Genomic DNA, 17,777 nt, shown 5'->3' with positions numbered 1-17,777 from the left:
TTTTATTGCCAGTTGTTTACAGAGTTTTCTCAATTGTAAGGTTCACTTTCCCATTGGTGCCTGCTGATTACTTAATCCAAATTATTTTTTGATGCTGTTTATGCCTTCATCAAGTTCCAGATCTGCTTGAAAATGGAATATATATGATGGATTCCAGGTCTAAAATGGGTATATATTGCTTTCATTAGTTTTTTCAAACCGATTATTTCTTACTGTTGCTGATGTCTTCATCAAGCTCTATATATGAGGTTCTTCAAAATCTATCAGTTCAAGTGTCTGAATCCGATTTAGTCCCACATATAAGGAAGAAATCAAGAAACCAAGTGAAGGGGAAACAAAAAACCTGATACAATGCACAGTTTCTGGGGTGTGTTTTACTTTATTTACTGATACATTTATTTACCTGGATAGATATCTTCGTTTAACTGTACAGCATTTCAATTATCGTTTAAAGCAAATAAGTGGCACACAAGTTTCTCTCTGCATGAAAGTGTGTGAGTGGTCATGCATTTGAAAGAAATAGAGCAAACAAGAGAGAGAGAGAGAGAGAGAGAGAGAGAGAGAGAGAGACCTTAATAATATAGAATCTTCCCCATCACCATAAAATTTGACATCATATGCTGGTCCATCGTGTCCTTGAACGGAGCAAAGAGGTTCAGCCACTAAATAACCAGGCAAAGACCTCCACATGAAAGCACGACCACATGCAGTTAAATCATTATGGAGATGGCACTTAACCAAGCAAGACAAAACATAAACTACTAATACTCACTGTTGATTCCTTGTCCTGCTAACATTTAATGACTAATCACATTTGTTCGTGGAAAGAAAAGGGGGGAAGGGGGGAAAAGAAGTATCAGTAAACTCAGCTCTTGGAAAAATTAAAGCAGTCAAATGTCAACTCATATAGACTCAAGAAAGAACAGAGTGTACATGTAAAAGACAGAATGAACATCTTCATCACACATCTAGATCATCCTGGTGCAGGCATTCCAACTTAATTGAGACTAAATAGGCTCTTTACCAAAAAAAAAGGACTAAATAGGCTTAATTTGAATGCCCAATGGGTTATAAGGTTGTTAGGCAGAATGTTTTGGAGTTCGGGCCAGTTTTAGAAGCCCATATTGTGGGGTTAATGAATCTACATGGGATTAGTTGTTAGTTTTTAGTTACAATTTTGGGTTTTAAGAAGATTTGAGTTAAAGTCAAGGGAATTTAGGGAAGTTCTGGAAAATTTTCATTATTAGAAATAGAAAATCATGGAGTCTAATAATTCTATAACTATGTGGACTGATTAGCCATGTAATGTAAGTGTTTTGGTTTTGATTAATGAGAATTTAAAAGATTCCAGTATAGCAATTCAATAGAGCTTGGAATGAAGCTTCTTCTAGGGTAAAATTCTGAACGTCACAACAACAACTTAGCCTTATCCCAACTAAATGAGATCGGCTACAGGGATCCTTGCCCTCCAATCAGCTCTATTCAACGCCATACTTAATACAAGGCCTAAGCTATGCATGTCTTTCCTCAGTACTTCTCCGAAGGTCATTTTAGGTCTGCCCCTAGCTCTTTTAGATTCTTCAATCTGAATCAAATCACTCCTGCATACTAGAGCATCCAAAGGCCTCCGTTGAACATGGCCATGCCACCTCAGGCAATTTTCTTGTAGCTTATCATGTATTGGAGTTACACCCAAACCAGCTCTAATATGATCATTCTTACTTTATCCTTCCTAGTTTTACCACTTATCCATTTCAACATCCTCATCTCTGTTGTACTGAGTTTTATACATGATGCTTCTTAACTGCCCAACATTCTGCACCATACATCATACCCAGTCATATGACTATCCTATAAAATTTTCCTTTAAGTTTAAAAGGAATATGACGATCAAACAAAAATCCGGAGGCATGTCTCCACTTCATCCATCATATTTTAATTCTTTGTCAAACATCATCCTCTATATCCCCTTCTTTATTTATGACTGAGCCCATATACCTAAAATAATCAATTTGCGGAAACTCCCTCTCATCAATTTCAGCACCTCATTATCTGTCCACGTGTGACTAGAGTTACACACCATATACTCCATCTTCATTCTACTTATCAAAACCTTTTGATTCCAAGGTTGATCTTCATAACTCCAACTAGGAATTAATTCCTACTTTTGTCTCATCCACCAAAACAATATCATCAGCAAAAAGCATACACTACGGAACTGATTTTGAAAGTCCCTAGTTAATTCATTTATAATAAGGGAAAATAAATAGAGACTTAAAGCTGATCCTTGATGTAACCTAATTGTAATTGGGAATTCACTACCTTAAACCCCACAGTTCTTATAGTAGTCACCACACCATCATACATATCTTTAATTTTGTCCATATATTTACTTGAAACAACTTCTCTTCTCTAGACTCTAGTAATTGCTAAATTAACTCTCTAGGCAACTGTCATAAGTTTTTTCTAGGCCAATTAAGACCATACAGAGATCCTTCTTGCAACCACTAAATCTTTCCATGAGTCTCGTAAGTCAGTTAATAGTTTTTGTTGTGGATCTTCTTAGTATAAAACCAAATTGGTTTTCCATAACAGTAGTTTCATTTCTCAAGTGGGTATCAATAAACCTCTCCCCCAAAATGTTACAGTATGACTTACTAGTTTTATGCCTTTTATAGTTATTGTAGCTTTGAATATCACCTTTATTTTTGCAAATTAGGACCACAATGCTTCTCCTCCATTCATCTAGCATTTTCTCTGTGCTCATAATCATATTAAATAGCTTGGAGGTTAGCCAAAGTAAATCACATATTCCTAAGCTCTTAGTATTTGCTTTCTTTGTCACTCTCCTTCTGTAAAAGGGGTTTCTCATTTGTGGAGTGGACTGGAATTTTTGCTCGCAATGAACATGAGTGAACCTGACACCTTTCTATATTTCTTTCTATCTAGAAGTCAGGTAAAAAACTTAGGAACAACGCGCAAACATTGAATGTCTTAGTGGTGGTTCTTTGTTCAGTATTTTAACTAAATGGACAAGACCGTCTTCAACTTCTATCGAAAACAAAGTAAAAGAGAAGGGCCTTGTGCCTTGCCTACTTTCATCCTCCGTAAAGCTTCTTTTACTTCATACACTGATTTCTCATATATATCTACGACATGTGGTGCCTTGATGTGTAATGTAGACTTCCAGGACACTATTACACGAAGTGTCTCCATTTAGTAGGCTACAAAAATAAAATTTCCATCTCTCTCTAATGTCTTCATCCTTTGTTAGTACTTTTTACCATCTTCACTTTTTATACATCTAACATGGTCGAGATCTCTGCTCTTCCTTTCCCTCATTTTAGGTATCTTATAGATAGCTTTTTTCTCCTTCCTTTGTGCTCAAGTTGTTCTGAAGATCTTCATATTTCTTCACCCGAGCCTTTCCCACAATCTTCTTAGCTTTATTTCTGGCAATTATACCCTTTGTAAAACCTCTACATCCTTTGTCATGTCTTAAAATTAGCTTTCTTAGTCTTAAACGGCTGCTTGAACCTCATCATCCCACCACCAAGTCTCCTAGAGGAATGATGTTCTCCTTTCGATTTGCCTAGGATATCTTTAGAAACCGTTTTAATACAAGTAGTCAACTCGTTCCACATCGTATTTTAGTGTGTCTCCCTCAAAGTATCAGAATCCCATTTTCATTGTTTGACTACTTTATCAGTAAATAATTTCAAGGTATCTCCTTTTTAAGCTCCACCACCTTATCCTAGGGCAAATAAGTTCATTATGATTTTGCGTAGTGATGCACATATCCATGACTACTAATCTATATTGTGTGGTTAGGCTCTCCACTGCTATAACCTTACAGTCTTACATAATAATCTATTGGACCTTCCAGTTAGGAAAAAATCTATTTTGCTACTATGATGCCCACTTTTGAAGGTAACTAGAGTGGTAACTATACTACAGTAGTGTTCTCTCTGCAGTTATAACACCCCTTTCTTGAAGCCTGTATATGCTCTGTTTCGGAGCCAAATTCCAGACCTCAAAAACATCCCATAACTCCCAACATCCTTCACTGTATACCGCCAACCGCCCACACTATTTCCATCAACCATCCCTGCAAGTTAGTTGCCAAAACCAGCACCATACTCTGTACTGGTTGCATGGTATCCTAGGCTCCATTGCACCCCCGGTCCCCCCATGGAGTTGAGAGATTCCAGCCACTGACAGACCCCATTAGGAACCCCTCTCGAGCATAATTTCAGCCCCATCCATACCCTATATCTTCAGTTATCGAAATCTCCTTATTCTGTCCTGCGCAAACGCTGTCCCTACTTCCCCAATTCTCAGCCCCCATTCCTTGGTTTAGAGTTAGGGTCTGTGGGATCTCCATCACATCCACAATAAAATTAAGTGACTACGGAGAACCTAACGAAATACATAAAGGAAATGACCTTCAATGAAAGCAATAATATAACATAAAGAGAGGAATAAACACGTAAAGTGCAATGAGTACGCATCATTTGCAGTTCAATATCGAAGTGAAACGTTAAAGAATCGTAGCCAAAGGCTGCTAATCCAAAACACTCGAACCAGTCAAATTTCCTTCCCATGGAGAATGGCATTGAAATTGTAGTGTCGTAATCCGCACGATAAAGTGGTCAAATATAAGAATGATTAAATGAACGCAGATAAGGAAAATGAATTGGAAAACTTACGTGTAAATAGATGCAGGAGGAGATCGAGTACGGAGCAATGGATCCATTACTTGAAGCAGTGACAATTATCTCTGGATTAGGGTTTTGAGATGGAGCAAATACAGTTCTGAATATAGTTCGAGATTGGAGTTCCCTCTCCTGCAAAATGCTGTTCCTGTAACTGGCTTCGTTCCAATTCGTCGCGTCTCCTCCCATTTCAGACTACGAAAGAGAGACGACACTGTAGCTGCTTGGGGTCAAGTTAAAAGAATTACTTCTGCTACCCATGAGCCGAGGACGCCAGAAATGAAACCTACAATGGGAGACAAACGAGAACGCTTGCGCGGCAAAAGAAATAAAAGGTTAACCGTTGACTGCGTTGGTGTGATCTGGGCTCCAATATGTTGGATTGGAATCTTTTCCTAAAGGGATTTCTAAAAGAGAAAATTACATGATTATCTATTTTGAGTTTTCTTTTACAAAATCATCCCCTAAAGTTTCAGTTAATAAAAACACATAAAATCAGATTTTGGTTTACAAAACTACCTAGGATAGTGATTCTCTTTCATCTTTCAAATACAATCAAGTCATTTTGTTAACTAAAACTTTGAGTGAGTAGTTTTTTAGACCTAAACATGATTTGGGGAATTTTTTTTGTTGCTAATGGAAACATTAAGTGAGTAATTTTGTAAACATAAATCTAATTTTGGGTATTTTTGTTAACTGAAACTTTGGATGGGTAGTTTTGTACACCTAAACTTGGTTGTGGGTATTTTTGTCAATTGAAACTTTATCTGGGTAGTAAAGGGAATCCCATCATGTAATTTTACCTTTTTAAATCGAACGCAAAAACGGTGTGTCTAGGTCCTCCCCAACGACTGTGCTGTCCAAAGATGCATTCGACAGCATGTATTGGAGGATTAGGCATGTATTGGGTTGCGTACTTGGGTCCTCCCAATTGCCAAATGTGTCTCTGGGGTGCCCAGCCGCTAGAGAGGATTTGGATCCAAAATTGGCGACATAAGTTAGGATTTAAATCCTCTCCAATATCGCAGACAGCCCAATACACATCCAGTAGTTGGGAGCACATTAGATGTGTGCCCGAGGTACTCCCAGCAGCCGAATGTCATTGGGCTCTCTCTAACGCTCAAGAGGATCATAATCCCATAAGTTAAAGGGAAAATGGTTTATGTCCAAGAGTGTGGCCCCTACAATAGTGCTCAGGCCAATGAGAGGGCACACATGGGCATCAAGTCATGCAAAGGTAGTGGTCATTTTGCATGGCTTGTGTCAAGGTGCAAGGGCATGCTTTGTAACAGATAAATCAACCCCTAAGCGAAAAAAGAAGAGTTTAAGACATCACTCATTTATTGGCATTTCCCACACCAAACCAATGGGTTCACAATAAGGACTATCAGACCAATGGGAAGAGAAAGAATGAGAGATAGCATTAGGAAGGGGGGAGAATGTGAGAAAATGTATATTATTTAATAATAATAAAGGTTTTTTTTTTTTTTTTTGGTAGGTAATAATAAAGGTAGATGGTTCCCCTTGCTACCAATGTGACTTGGAATCTTTTACACAAAAAAAAAAATATGAAAAAGAATCTACATGCTACATCAATGAGTGTGCTGAAAAAATGTATCATCCACATGAGACTCACATATTTACAATAGAAAAGAAAAAAATAACTTATGTCAGGAGGAAATTGAGCCTCTGCGTCATGGGGAAGTTTTTTCCCAATAAAAACATTGGGGCATTTTTGTAAGGGACACAACCTGGGCCCAAACATCTTAATAAGTCCAAGCCCACTTGACCATTTTCTAGGCCTCGAGTGAAAAGCAGTCTATGGACAAGTCAAAGGTTAGGGTTAATGCACCAGGTTCAATCCTAATTTAATTTTGTCCTGTAAGAGCGAGGGATTGTTGGTAGACAGAACAACAACTGATTGGGTAGTTCAATGGGACAATTGAACATTAATGAGTATGAGCCACGAGGTCATTTTGAGCACTTGTTATACAAGTGCCCTCTATGCGCAAGCACAGTTGGGCATCAAAATGTCAAGCACATGTGGGGGCAGCTGGGTTTTTCACACCCAATTGTGTCTATGTGGGTGACGCTAGACGGGTGGCATTCTTTCTCCCTCACTAACAAATATATTTACATAATTTGCTGGCTCATGTGTGCTTAAGATAGATTGCAATAGGACTGAGATTTTACCCAGCTTGATATCAGGCCATAGGGTACCAACACATAACTGTCTTTTCTAAGGTTCTAGCATTGAGCAATCCATATGGCACTAACACAGAGTAGACAAGAACAGTAAGCTAGGATCAGAGCATACTGAGTTCAGTTTCTTGTGGGTGAAGGACCAGGGTTCAAATCTCATTTCAGTCAGAGTTAAGTCAGTCCCTATGCACTTTCAGTATTGATATTGTCCTTGAATTGATACAATTGCTGTTGATTTCCAGAAAAAGAGACATAACATAGAATTGGTAGGGCTTCATATTTTTACAAGCAGCCAGAGAATAATCAATTGGACAAACATTAATTTGGCTGATTGATGTACTGCTCCAATGTCCACGAAATTACATGTCGGCATCCAGCTTCACCTTTGTATAGAAGTAATCATCTACCTGTTGAACAATATACAATGGCCTATGTCCTTTCAGTCTTGCCCCACACCAGTCCAATGTTTAGGCCACAAGTACAATTTCACCTCGTGAACCTGGAATAGGAATAAGATGACAAAGAAATGTTTCAGAGAAGGAAAGAAAGGGGGGGGGGGGGGCGGAGAGAAAAAAAAGAAATAGTAAAGGGTCAAAGGTGGAGAGAGATGAAGTAGGAATATGATCTGCCTGCTTTATTACATTGTTCAAATATCTGTTTTGCTAGCAGTACCAATGACTCTGCCTCTTCAGCCATCTTTGCTATTTTCTCTGCATCTGTTACTGCTACAGAGGCCACATATGCCTTGCTTTCTGCCTCGGCAATTTTGTAGGCAGCAGCAGCTGCTGCTTCTTCCACCACGTCAATAGAAGCATTGGGCACAGGATTTTGAGATTGCTTCAGCCGGATTGGTTTTGGGGGAGGCGCTCTTGTTCCAACAGTACTATCTTCTTTTTTCTTGTAGCAGTTCTGGATCTGCATTTCGATGATATGGGAGGAACTCAGAAAATTAAAACAAGATAGCAACATCAATGATTAAGCCGTATTTTATACATCCATTGCTGTTTTAATTAAATATTTGGATTATAGATCGATGATGAAAGTGACTACATAATGTGATTTTCTCGCATTTGCAGGTCACAGGGTCATGTGCATAAAAGATGCCAAATGGGAGGATTCGATGCAATCTAGACACCAGTCAACCCATGGATTGATTCACATGTGATCAAAGGCAAAGGAGGAATTTCACCTCAAATTAGAAGTTTGACCAAGAGATTGAGCAACAAAGAAGAACTGGACAAGGGAGATTGCGCAAGTTTGAGAAGAGAAGTGTAGGGGCATGACGAATTTTGAAAGTTGAGTAGTTCTCCGGAACATATTGGATTTTGGGTTCGTTGCATTCCTAATTTAAAATGATGCATCTTTAATTCTCAAGTTGGGTCAGTCCGGGGTCAGGATAGAGAGATATACCCAAAAAACCGTTTTGGCTAAGTTGGAATTTAATTTGAAATTTAGGATTTAAATAAATAACTTCACTCTCTCTCTCTCCTAATTTGTTTCTAACTCTCCTTCTTTCTTCTCTTTCACGTATCTCTCTTTCCTAAATTGCTTCTAACACTCTCTCTCCTTACCCTATATATAGGAACCTAATTCACAATCAAGAGGGGGATTACTTTTAGAGAGCTTTTTATTATGAGACTTTTCTTTTATCTTGAGTTGTAAGTAAAGATTGAAGTTGAAGTTTGGAGTCCTTGAAGCTTGGATTTCTAGAGTACTTATTCAGTAAAGTATTTCTTTTTGTTCTTTTCTTAATTTCAGATTTAATTTATTATCATGTCTTGTCCATCTTCTAGTTATTCTCCATCTTTCCTCATCCCCATGGGGAACCAAATCCAGCAACTTGGGGATTGCATGAAACCTTGAGAAAAGAGTAGTTTGTGAACAACATATACCTGTTAATTTCATTCCATGTAACCAAAACCATATCGCAATATTAGAATCATGCAATCCATTGTGCACCACTTGGATCTCAAAAAGGGTCCAACTTACTGGGAATCATCTAATTACACAGGATCATGTGACGAAGATCTGCATCATCAGAATTAATGCCTTTCCGACCTAAAAAATTCTGAAGACTAATATAAGACTAACTTACATCCAAGGGTGAAGTTTTTAAGTCCTATGATGTAAGAACTGCCTATCACAGCCAGAAGCTGACCCGCCAACTAGAGATAAATCTTCTCTTAAATTATTGAGTATCTAGCCTACACTGATAGAATTTTCCAACTCCAACCATCCAAATAGAGCCTAAACAACTTTTGCAGCTTCAAGGTAGAGGAATTTCAGTATTGGTGGTCACCCTAGGTTGGGCATGGATTTGGACTCAATTTCGGGGACTCAAGGTTGACTAAACAGTTCTTATGACTGCGCATGAGCAGCCCACAACTAGCTAACCTGCCGCAAATTATAAAACTTACTTTCTTTGGTAGAAATTTAGAGAACCTTATGCATGTGTTTCATTGAGAAGGATGGATGCAAGGAAATTGGATTATAGAACCTTATGCATATGTTTCATTAAGAAGGTTGGATGCAAAGAAATTGGATCATAACGAGCTGATCTATTGCAAGTTGATTACTCAATTAGCTCTTAAGTAGGCCAATATTTGCACGAGCAGTTCTATCTTCTCTCTATTGGGAACTAAAATACCTAGAAGGAAATACTAGGAGATATAACCAGTAACTTGTTAAAATCAAACTCACAAAACAACAGAAAGAACATATGAGTCTGGCCGGAATGGGGGGTTTCATTTTTTTCCTGTTACCCCAAGGGGGTTAATAATAGAGTAATGAACACCAACACAGGCCCTGCAAGGTATTCAGTGAAGCTAAAGTTTAAAAAACTCTGTAAAGTAACTTTAGCTCAACTCATTTCTAATCTCTGATCATGAAACACTTTTTATTTGTGGCTCATGAGATACGACCCAAGGAGCATATCAAAATTGTTTGGCTAACTAAGGCTCAGCCAAATGCGGTCAGTTCAGATCACTTAAATTTTTTATATCCAGCCTATGTATCAACTCAGCTTAGAGCTCATTTACATCCCTACCACCAAACCTGCCTTCTGAAGAGTAATCCAAATCTATCAAAGAACAACCAAGAGGGTTGCAAATTGGCCAACTATAGGGAGAATTATATTCAGAATCTATCCGCAACAATACACAAGGGATGCTACTTTCATACAGTATGCTTAAGTACCTGAAAAAATTGCACATTCACATTTAACATAACAAAACCAAATCACTTGAAACAAAATTTGGGAGCACATCATGTCTGATCCACTAAATTTTTGTACTAGTGAAGAGATAAAGTATGAACAGTCAAGTAAACTAGGACAGCTACGGGCAAAAGAACATTGATAAATCAATTCTGAAAAGCAATGCTCCACGGTGAAGCTAAGAATAAACACACTGCTGCACATGTACATATGGTCTCCAATGCAACTAAGTAGAGCAAATGACTAAAAATTATTTAGAATTGCAGTTCCACCATGAATTTGTAGGAACTAGACAATAGCAGTTGAATGAGAGGAAAGTCGACCATATCTGAAACTAGCTTGATGAAATACTGAATAAATCACTTACCTTTTCAAGCTTGTCCTGTGCAACAAGTCTTCTCAACTTTGAACTCAACAACCTTCTGAAATTTTGTGGCAGTGGCACATCATGCCTTTTCTGCATACATGTCAAGTAATTATGAGATAGTGTAATCACTTTATCGAAATCCATGACCATTATTAACCACAAATGGTTTAAGATAAAGATATGCATTACACATTTCTATCCAAATGGTGTGCAAGGAAAAGAAGTATGAAGAACAAGAATTAGACGACATAGGGTCTGTTTGGTAACGTTCTTTTCAAGTATTTCTGTTTTTCCTTTGGTACAATAAAAAAAACAGAAACAGGTTTGGTAGCACCGGTTCATTTTCATGTTCTTTTGTAATGAAGTGAGCAAAAAGAACACATATATTGAGAAACACTTGAACAGTTTTAATTCAACAAACTGTTCCAGGGAAAAGAAACCTTGATGCCTCAACTAACATCCCTTCTTCCCATACACTCTCCCATCTCTCCCATATCCCTCTTACAGTACTTGGCACTTTCCCACTCAGTCGCAACTGGAAGTATGCAAACTTTCACTCTCAAGCTCTTTCTCTGGCTCTACTACTTCTTGCCCTTTCCCTCAAACTGATGTTTGGTAATACTGCAAAAGTGATAATGGTGACTTGCATCCCCTTTTAAAGATGTGTTTAATATGGTTATCGGTATACTTTCTACTTTCTTTGACAAATTGATTCTTATATAGAAGGTTGTTCATGGAAAACACCGAGAGTGGATGAACCTTCTTTAGTTCTTGTCCATGTGTTGGACTGCTTCCAAAATCATTCCATATTGAATGAACAGAACTTGATTGTAACTGAAAAATTGTGCAGCATAATCTTATTTCTTTCCACTTTCCTTGGTTTATTATCTTGATTGTACATCTTGGAAGCATATATGGTTCAAGTGAACATAAGCACAGCTGATCCATGCATTGCATAAAGTATTACTTTTGATGGTATAAGGTTAAGAAGATAAGGCTCCATTTCTGTTAATGTGCATTCCAAATGTGTTTCAATTTTTTTTTTCTTGGTTCAGAAATACATTTTACTCAGATATATATTTTTTTTACTCAAATATTTTTTGGAATTTAAAAGTTACCAAACAAACCTTATAGTGACTTATTTAGGGGTTCAACACACCACAACTTTGACTCAAACTTCACTTTATACACTGAAATGTGACTTATTAATGATTTAGGCCCAGTAGAAAAGAAGAAGAGAAAAAGGGACAAAACCAAGTAATGAGGGCATCATCCAGAATTTAGGACTTATCAGAGACGACACAAAAATTATGCAGCCACATGTCACTTCATTATGGCTAGATGAGTAGCATTATGTGTAGTTCCTTTATTTTATTATTTTTTTGTACTTTTATTTGGATCCAAACCATATTATTTTGTTGTTGTATTGTTATTATGTTGAAGTTATATGGCTAGTGATTTAGGAAATAACTGTTTAAAGGTTTAATATGTAGTTATATGGGTTAGTTATTTTAGGAAAAAACTGATTTTTTTAAGGCCCTTTGTAGTCATGATGGGAGAACAATGAATGAAGGAAAGTATTTGAACTTGGGAGATTATTCTCTTTTTTTCTGCAGCATGAGTGATTCCTGCAACTCTTGGGGTGAATTCATGATGGTGTGAACCCAAGCCACACCTCTCTCTTCCCTAACTCCTCTCTCTTATACTACCGTCTTCCTGTCCCCTATTCCTTTTCTACCAGTCCCAATTTTCCCACTTTTGTCTTAAATTATAGCCTCAAAACACAATGGGATTCATCCATTAACAGCAATGAGGCGGCACAAGGCGGCACAAGAAAGACTTGTATTAGATTTCCTAAAATTGTCCTGCATCACCAAGACTTTGGTGAGCTAGAACATGATGAAGTGAATTAGCTCTATTGTGGACGAGCTATTTCCTTTCTATCAACCGATAACCAACTCTTAGTAGGTAACCTACTAAGAGGAATCGAAAGGGATTGCCATACGGAATCAAAAAAGAAATAAGAATCTTGCTATTTTGAGAGAAGGACCTCCGTAGATTTCAAATAAGAATATTCCGTTAGTTCAATCAAGAGATTAAGACATGTTTTGGGATGAAGACCTCTCATGGAAACACATTCACATGATATGCTCAAACATCAACTTCTAAATAATCAATGCCAAAATAACTTGCCCAATTTGGGAGGTTTAATAATCAATCATTGTTTAGATATTCAGATTTAACATTATTTGATGTTTTATACATTGAACCTGTCAAGGGAATTAAACTTTACACCTTTAATTCTTGTTTGGAACATGAAATCATGATTTAGTTTCTTTAATTTGTCAGGATATTTTTAACCCAGTGTGTTCAGTTGTTCACAATGGCATTATAATGTTTTTTTTTTTTTCCTGCCACTAGCATGAGCATAGAACTCTTTCATAGTAACTTGAATATAAAGCTTCACCAAAACGGAATTGAATCAAAGAAAGACTACACAAGACAACAAAGATGAAAGAAGGACCATATTACCTCAATATAGCTCATGATAGAACTAATGTCTGATCCATTTGGATCATCCAAGGTAGAAAGTGCATCAAAAATCATTGTGTTGTACCTGGTAAATAAAGAAACAACATCAAGATTCTTAGATGACAGTCATAAATGTTTGACAAATAATAAAAATAACAAGGTCATATCTTCCGTATATCATAAGTACTTAATTCATTGAACATTGAAAGATCACTGTACAAAGAGATAATAAGAAAGCCAATCAAAGGACAATTTAATAGATAAATGGCTTTCACATATTTAGATAATGAAAGCAGTCACTGAAACAGACAGAGGGATTAGATAACATAAAATCCCAATATATATATATATATGTATATGGATCTTACCATCAATCTACACTTAGTCTAACTAGGAACAGTAATGACAACAAAACATAACCCAACAAGGACTCTCCCTGCGGTAGTACATATCTTAACAGATACCAAAGCTCAAATAAACACATTCATTTCTAATTACACCTTTTCTAATATTGCACCCATCCATTTCTTCTCCCTCAGCTATAACTGTTAATTGGGGGGGGGGGGGGGGGGGAGTGGTTCAAAATCTCTATTCAAGATTAACGATGGAATTCTTACCCACATAACAATTATAATAGAAGATTAGTGATTGACTTTGAGCCATTATTTTTCATCATTACTGAAACCATAATATGAAGTAAACATGGATGCTGCTAACAAATTTTCCAGTTTGAAGTGGGCACCAATCAGGATACCAAGGTAGATCTCCTTTTGAGCTCTATTTGCAGAATCTCTACGCCTTTGATCCTTGAGTTATGACTTACTTCTTCTTTCTTGCTTAGCGGGGTTGTCAATAATTTGTTATCTCATTCCTCATTTTATAAAAGTAGGTTAGGTGATGGATTGTCTTGGAGGTGGACATAATGCATGTAGGACGCTTTGGCTTGGCCGATCTATATGGTACGTCAGGTAGATAGCCTGTACCTTATTGTAGTCTGTCATTATACACTTGTGGCTGATTTGTAGTGGTGCGTCCGGTTGACAACCGGCACTTATTATAATAAGCCATAACCCGTCAATCTTTTTGCATGGATCCTCGTGCTCGTCCTTGCTTGGAATCCCATGTAGTTGATCCCATTAAGTTGGGATAAGGTTTTGGATGTTGTTGTGTTATTGTTGGTATGTCTCTTTAATTGTTCAATTCATGAAGTTTTTTATTAAAAAAAAAAAGACAAAATTGTTGAAAGTAAATTACGGCATCATTAACATGACAATATTTTATACTCCCAAATATCAACTCAACCTTATCCCAACTGAATAGGGTTGGCTACAGGGATCCTTTCCCTCCAATCAGCTCTATTCAACGCCATACTTGTTACAAGACTAACCTATGCATGTCTTTCCTCAACACTTCTCCTAAAGTCATTTTAGGCCTAACCTTAGCTCCTTCAATCTTAATCAAATCACTACTCTATACTGGAGCATCAAAAGACCTCTGTTGCACATGTCCATGCCACCTCAAACGACTTTCTCTGAGACATCCAAATCTAAATCATATTTACCATTAACATCTTACTTCATAATATTACACAATTTTTATAGTACAACATTACTTCAATCACATGTATTGGCATTGAAATTAATCCAGAAGCAATAATAACTGACTCCTTTGCCTCATCCCACCTTCCTTTGCTTCATCCCTAAAAAGGAAGGTGTTGAATCGATGAATGAATTTAGGCCTATTTCTCTCTGCAATCTTCTCTATAAGTTCATTGCCAAAATACTGGCTAATAGGATTGGGAAAGTCATTGATTCTTTTGTGAGCCCAAACCAATCAGCCTTCATTGCTGGGAGAAGCATTGCCGACAATATCATCCTCTGTCACGAAATTGTCAGAGGGCTCGATTGGAAAAATCATTCCCCCTCTGCTCTTCTCAAAGTTGATATTCACAAGGCTTTTGATTCCATTAGTTGGGACTTCATCTTTAAAGTCTTGCTCCAAATGTCTTTCCCACCTTCCTTTGTCCACTAGATCCTCTGTTGCATCTCCACTCCCCGTTTCTCTGTTTTAGTCAATGGTAGCCCTGTTGGGTACTTTCCCTTAGGGCAGGGTATCCGCCAAGGCTGCCCTCTCTTCCCTTTTCTTTTCTCTCTCTCCCTCGAGGTTCTTTCCCGCTCCATTCAGTCGGCCTCTGATATCCACCTCATCTCCCCTATTCATAAGTGTAAATCCCTCCGTCTCACTCACCTTACTTTTGTTGATGACATCATGATCTTCTCCAAAGCTGACTCCCTATCCATCTCTTCCATTATGTTTGCTTTTCATTCTTTCGAATCCCTTTCTGGGCTCTCCATCAATCTCCTCAAATCTAATCTCTTCCTCTCTGGTGTCTCTTCTGAGACTCAATCCCTGAACCTTGGTATCACGAGTTTCTCCTTGGGTTCCTTGCCAGTCAAATACCTGGGCCTCCCTCTCATCTCTTCCAGGCTCTCTTCCCACCATTGCTTCCCTATGTTTGATCTTATTAGGAAAAGACTCCAGCTTTGGAAAGGCAAGCTCCTCTCCTATGCTGGTAGGCTTGTTCTAATCAGATATGTCATCCAATCTCTTTATCTCTATTGGTCTGGGATTTTTGTCCTTCCTTCTTCCACTGTCAAATCCATTGAAAGTCTCTTATGTTCCTTACTTTAGAAAGGTTCCGATTCCTCCAAGTTTCTCCATCCTCTGTCCTAGGAAAATGTTTGCCTACCCAAATCTGAAGGAGGTCTTGGTATAAGAAGAATCAAGGATGTCAACTCTGTGGGCATCCTTAAGCTTATTTGGAAGCTTGCCTCCTAGCATCGGAGCATCTGGGTTGACTGGGTATACTCCACTTTGCTCACCCATAACTCCCTTTGGACTTGCCCCTCCCCCTCTGATGCTTCCTGGATTTGGCGTAAAATTCTCAGCCTCAGGCCCATTGCCCTTACTGCCTGTTCCACCATTATTGGCAATGGGCAGTCGACCTCCCTCTGGATGGACCCTTGGCACCCCTCGGGTATCCTTTCCTCCCTTGTCACCCCTAGGATCATCTACTCCTCCGGTCTCCCCAAATCCTCTCTTGTCTCCTCCATTCTCTCCCCTCTCGGCTGGACTCCCCCTCCCTCTCCCCCTCTCGCAGATCTGTGGGCCTCTCTCCCCCCATCCCCCGGGTCACCGTGGTAGGGAAGATAATTGTGACTGGCTCCCCTCTTCCAATGAGTTGTTCTCCTCTGCCTCTGCTTAGTCATTCGTCAAATCCTCTGGTCTTGTTGTCCCATGGCGTAACCTCGCCTAGTTCAAAGGCCATATCCCTCATCACAGCTTCACTACCTGGAGATGTCTTTCCAACTGTCTTCCTAGCAGTCCTTCCTTATCCGCCGTCACATCCCTGTCAACCTCGCCTGTTGCCTATACCCTGTTGGTCAAGAGGATATCCCCCACCTCTTCTTCTCTTGTTCCCTCTCTTCCTTGGTTTGGAAAACTGTCCTTGCTCGTTGCTGGCCTTCTCCTAGGATAATTCTTCCCCTTGATAGGGAATGCATTTGGGTTGACATGACATTTGCTGGCTCCTCCATCTGTGACACCATTGGTAAGTTAGCTTTGTCCACTACTATTACTCATCTTTGGATGGAGCGCAATATTCGTAAATGGTCTTTCAGCTCCTGCTCCCCGGACAGGATTTGGAAAGCCATATTCTTTGATGTTGCCTCAAAAATCCAATCCTTGCGCTCCCTTCACACCCGGACAATCCCCTATTCCACTAAAAATGATCACATAATCTCTTCCTGGAACCTTTTGCCAGTCCGCCCCCCCATCTTGACCTTCTCTCCCCCCCCCTCCCCCTTTTTCTGCCCTTGGTTGTTGATTGCATCCTCTTGGTTCTTTTGGTTGCTGCTGTCTGGCTTTTTATTTGTTGCTTTTTGCTTTGTTCCCCTTGGGGTTGGCTTCTCCTTGTTGGCTTAAGCCTCCCCCTCCCCCTCCCCCTTTTCCACTTGTATTTTCTCTTCTCTTTGGGTATAAATTTATTTATTCATCCAAAAAAAAAAATAACTGACTCCAATTTAATTTGATTTAATAGGCAAGGGACTATTTAGTTGGGATAAGGCTATGTTGTTGTCGTAGGCAAGGGCCAGACCATAAATTTTGCTTTTAATTAGCCTAGTACCCCAGGCAACTGCATAATTATAGACAGACTAGTCTGATTAGTGCTGTTGTCCAGCCACCTCTGTGCTGCCTGCCACAATGGCTTCATCTAGGCCAAGCCAAGAAAACATTGACTAAAGGCATGAGGAAGCACCTAAACAACCACAAAGTCCATATAGATAACCTGTATAAGGGTTAAAGCAAAAGGGTACACACCGAGGAGCAGCCTTGCCATCTTGTAAGCCAGGTCCAGAATCATTTACAGTATCAGCTCGAGCATCCTGTGCAACTGGAGCAGTGGTAGCAGAACTCTGAACGATGGGAGCTGAAGTAGCCGAGGCTGTAATAGCCTTTAACTTTGGAGTCCTTAATTTTTCTCTAGAGCCCTGCCCGCTAGCACTAACACTCATATTCCGCCATTTATCCTGGGTACACGACGCAGAATCAGAGAATTAGGCAGTGTGCATATATCCCATTGGGATTCATATTGTTCAGTATAAACTGTAACTAATTTCAATTTGGAGTTTGGGCAACCCAAACCTGTAGGTGAAACACACCTCACCCCACCCCCCCACAACCCCCC

At 38.9% G+C, this 17,777-nt stretch overlaps 2 protein-coding genes across 2 annotated transcripts in view; both read right to left on the bottom strand.

The window, feature by feature from the left end:
- The window catches only part of LOC122060600 (probable ATP-dependent RNA helicase ddx6), a 52,411-nt gene extending 47,413 nt beyond the window's left edge, over positions 1-4,998 (bottom strand). Inside the window, exons 1-3 of the mRNA XM_042623733.1 lie at positions 4,710-4,998; positions 773-804; positions 572-682 (exon numbers count right to left, since the gene is read on the bottom strand). Of these exons, the coding sequence (XP_042479667.1) occupies positions 572-682; positions 773-804; positions 4,710-4,904 (338 nt within the window). The 5' untranslated portion in view covers positions 4,905-4,998. The remainder of the gene's footprint in view (positions 1-571; positions 683-772; positions 805-4,709) is intronic.
- Positions 4,999-7,076: 2,078 nt separating this feature from the next.
- The window catches only part of LOC122061030 (telomere repeat-binding factor 4-like), an 11,352-nt gene continuing 651 nt past the window's right edge, over positions 7,077-17,777 (bottom strand). Inside the window, exons 2-6 of the mRNA XM_042624195.1 lie at positions 17,411-17,619; positions 13,031-13,115; positions 10,499-10,588; positions 7,559-7,832; positions 7,077-7,416 (exon numbers count right to left, since the gene is read on the bottom strand). Of these exons, the coding sequence (XP_042480129.1) occupies positions 7,385-7,416; positions 7,559-7,832; positions 10,499-10,588; positions 13,031-13,115; positions 17,411-17,619 (690 nt within the window). The 3' untranslated portion in view covers positions 7,077-7,384. The remainder of the gene's footprint in view (positions 7,417-7,558; positions 7,833-10,498; positions 10,589-13,030; positions 13,116-17,410; positions 17,620-17,777) is intronic.

The sequence above is a fragment of the Macadamia integrifolia genome, chromosome 14 (genome assembly GCF_013358625.1).
Source record: "Macadamia integrifolia cultivar HAES 741 chromosome 14, SCU_Mint_v3, whole genome shotgun sequence".
Classification (NCBI taxonomy): domain Eukaryota; kingdom Viridiplantae; phylum Streptophyta; class Magnoliopsida; order Proteales; family Proteaceae; genus Macadamia; species Macadamia integrifolia.
The sequence above is the reverse complement of the archived record's forward strand: the minus strand, read 5'-3'. Positions and strand labels throughout refer to the sequence as shown.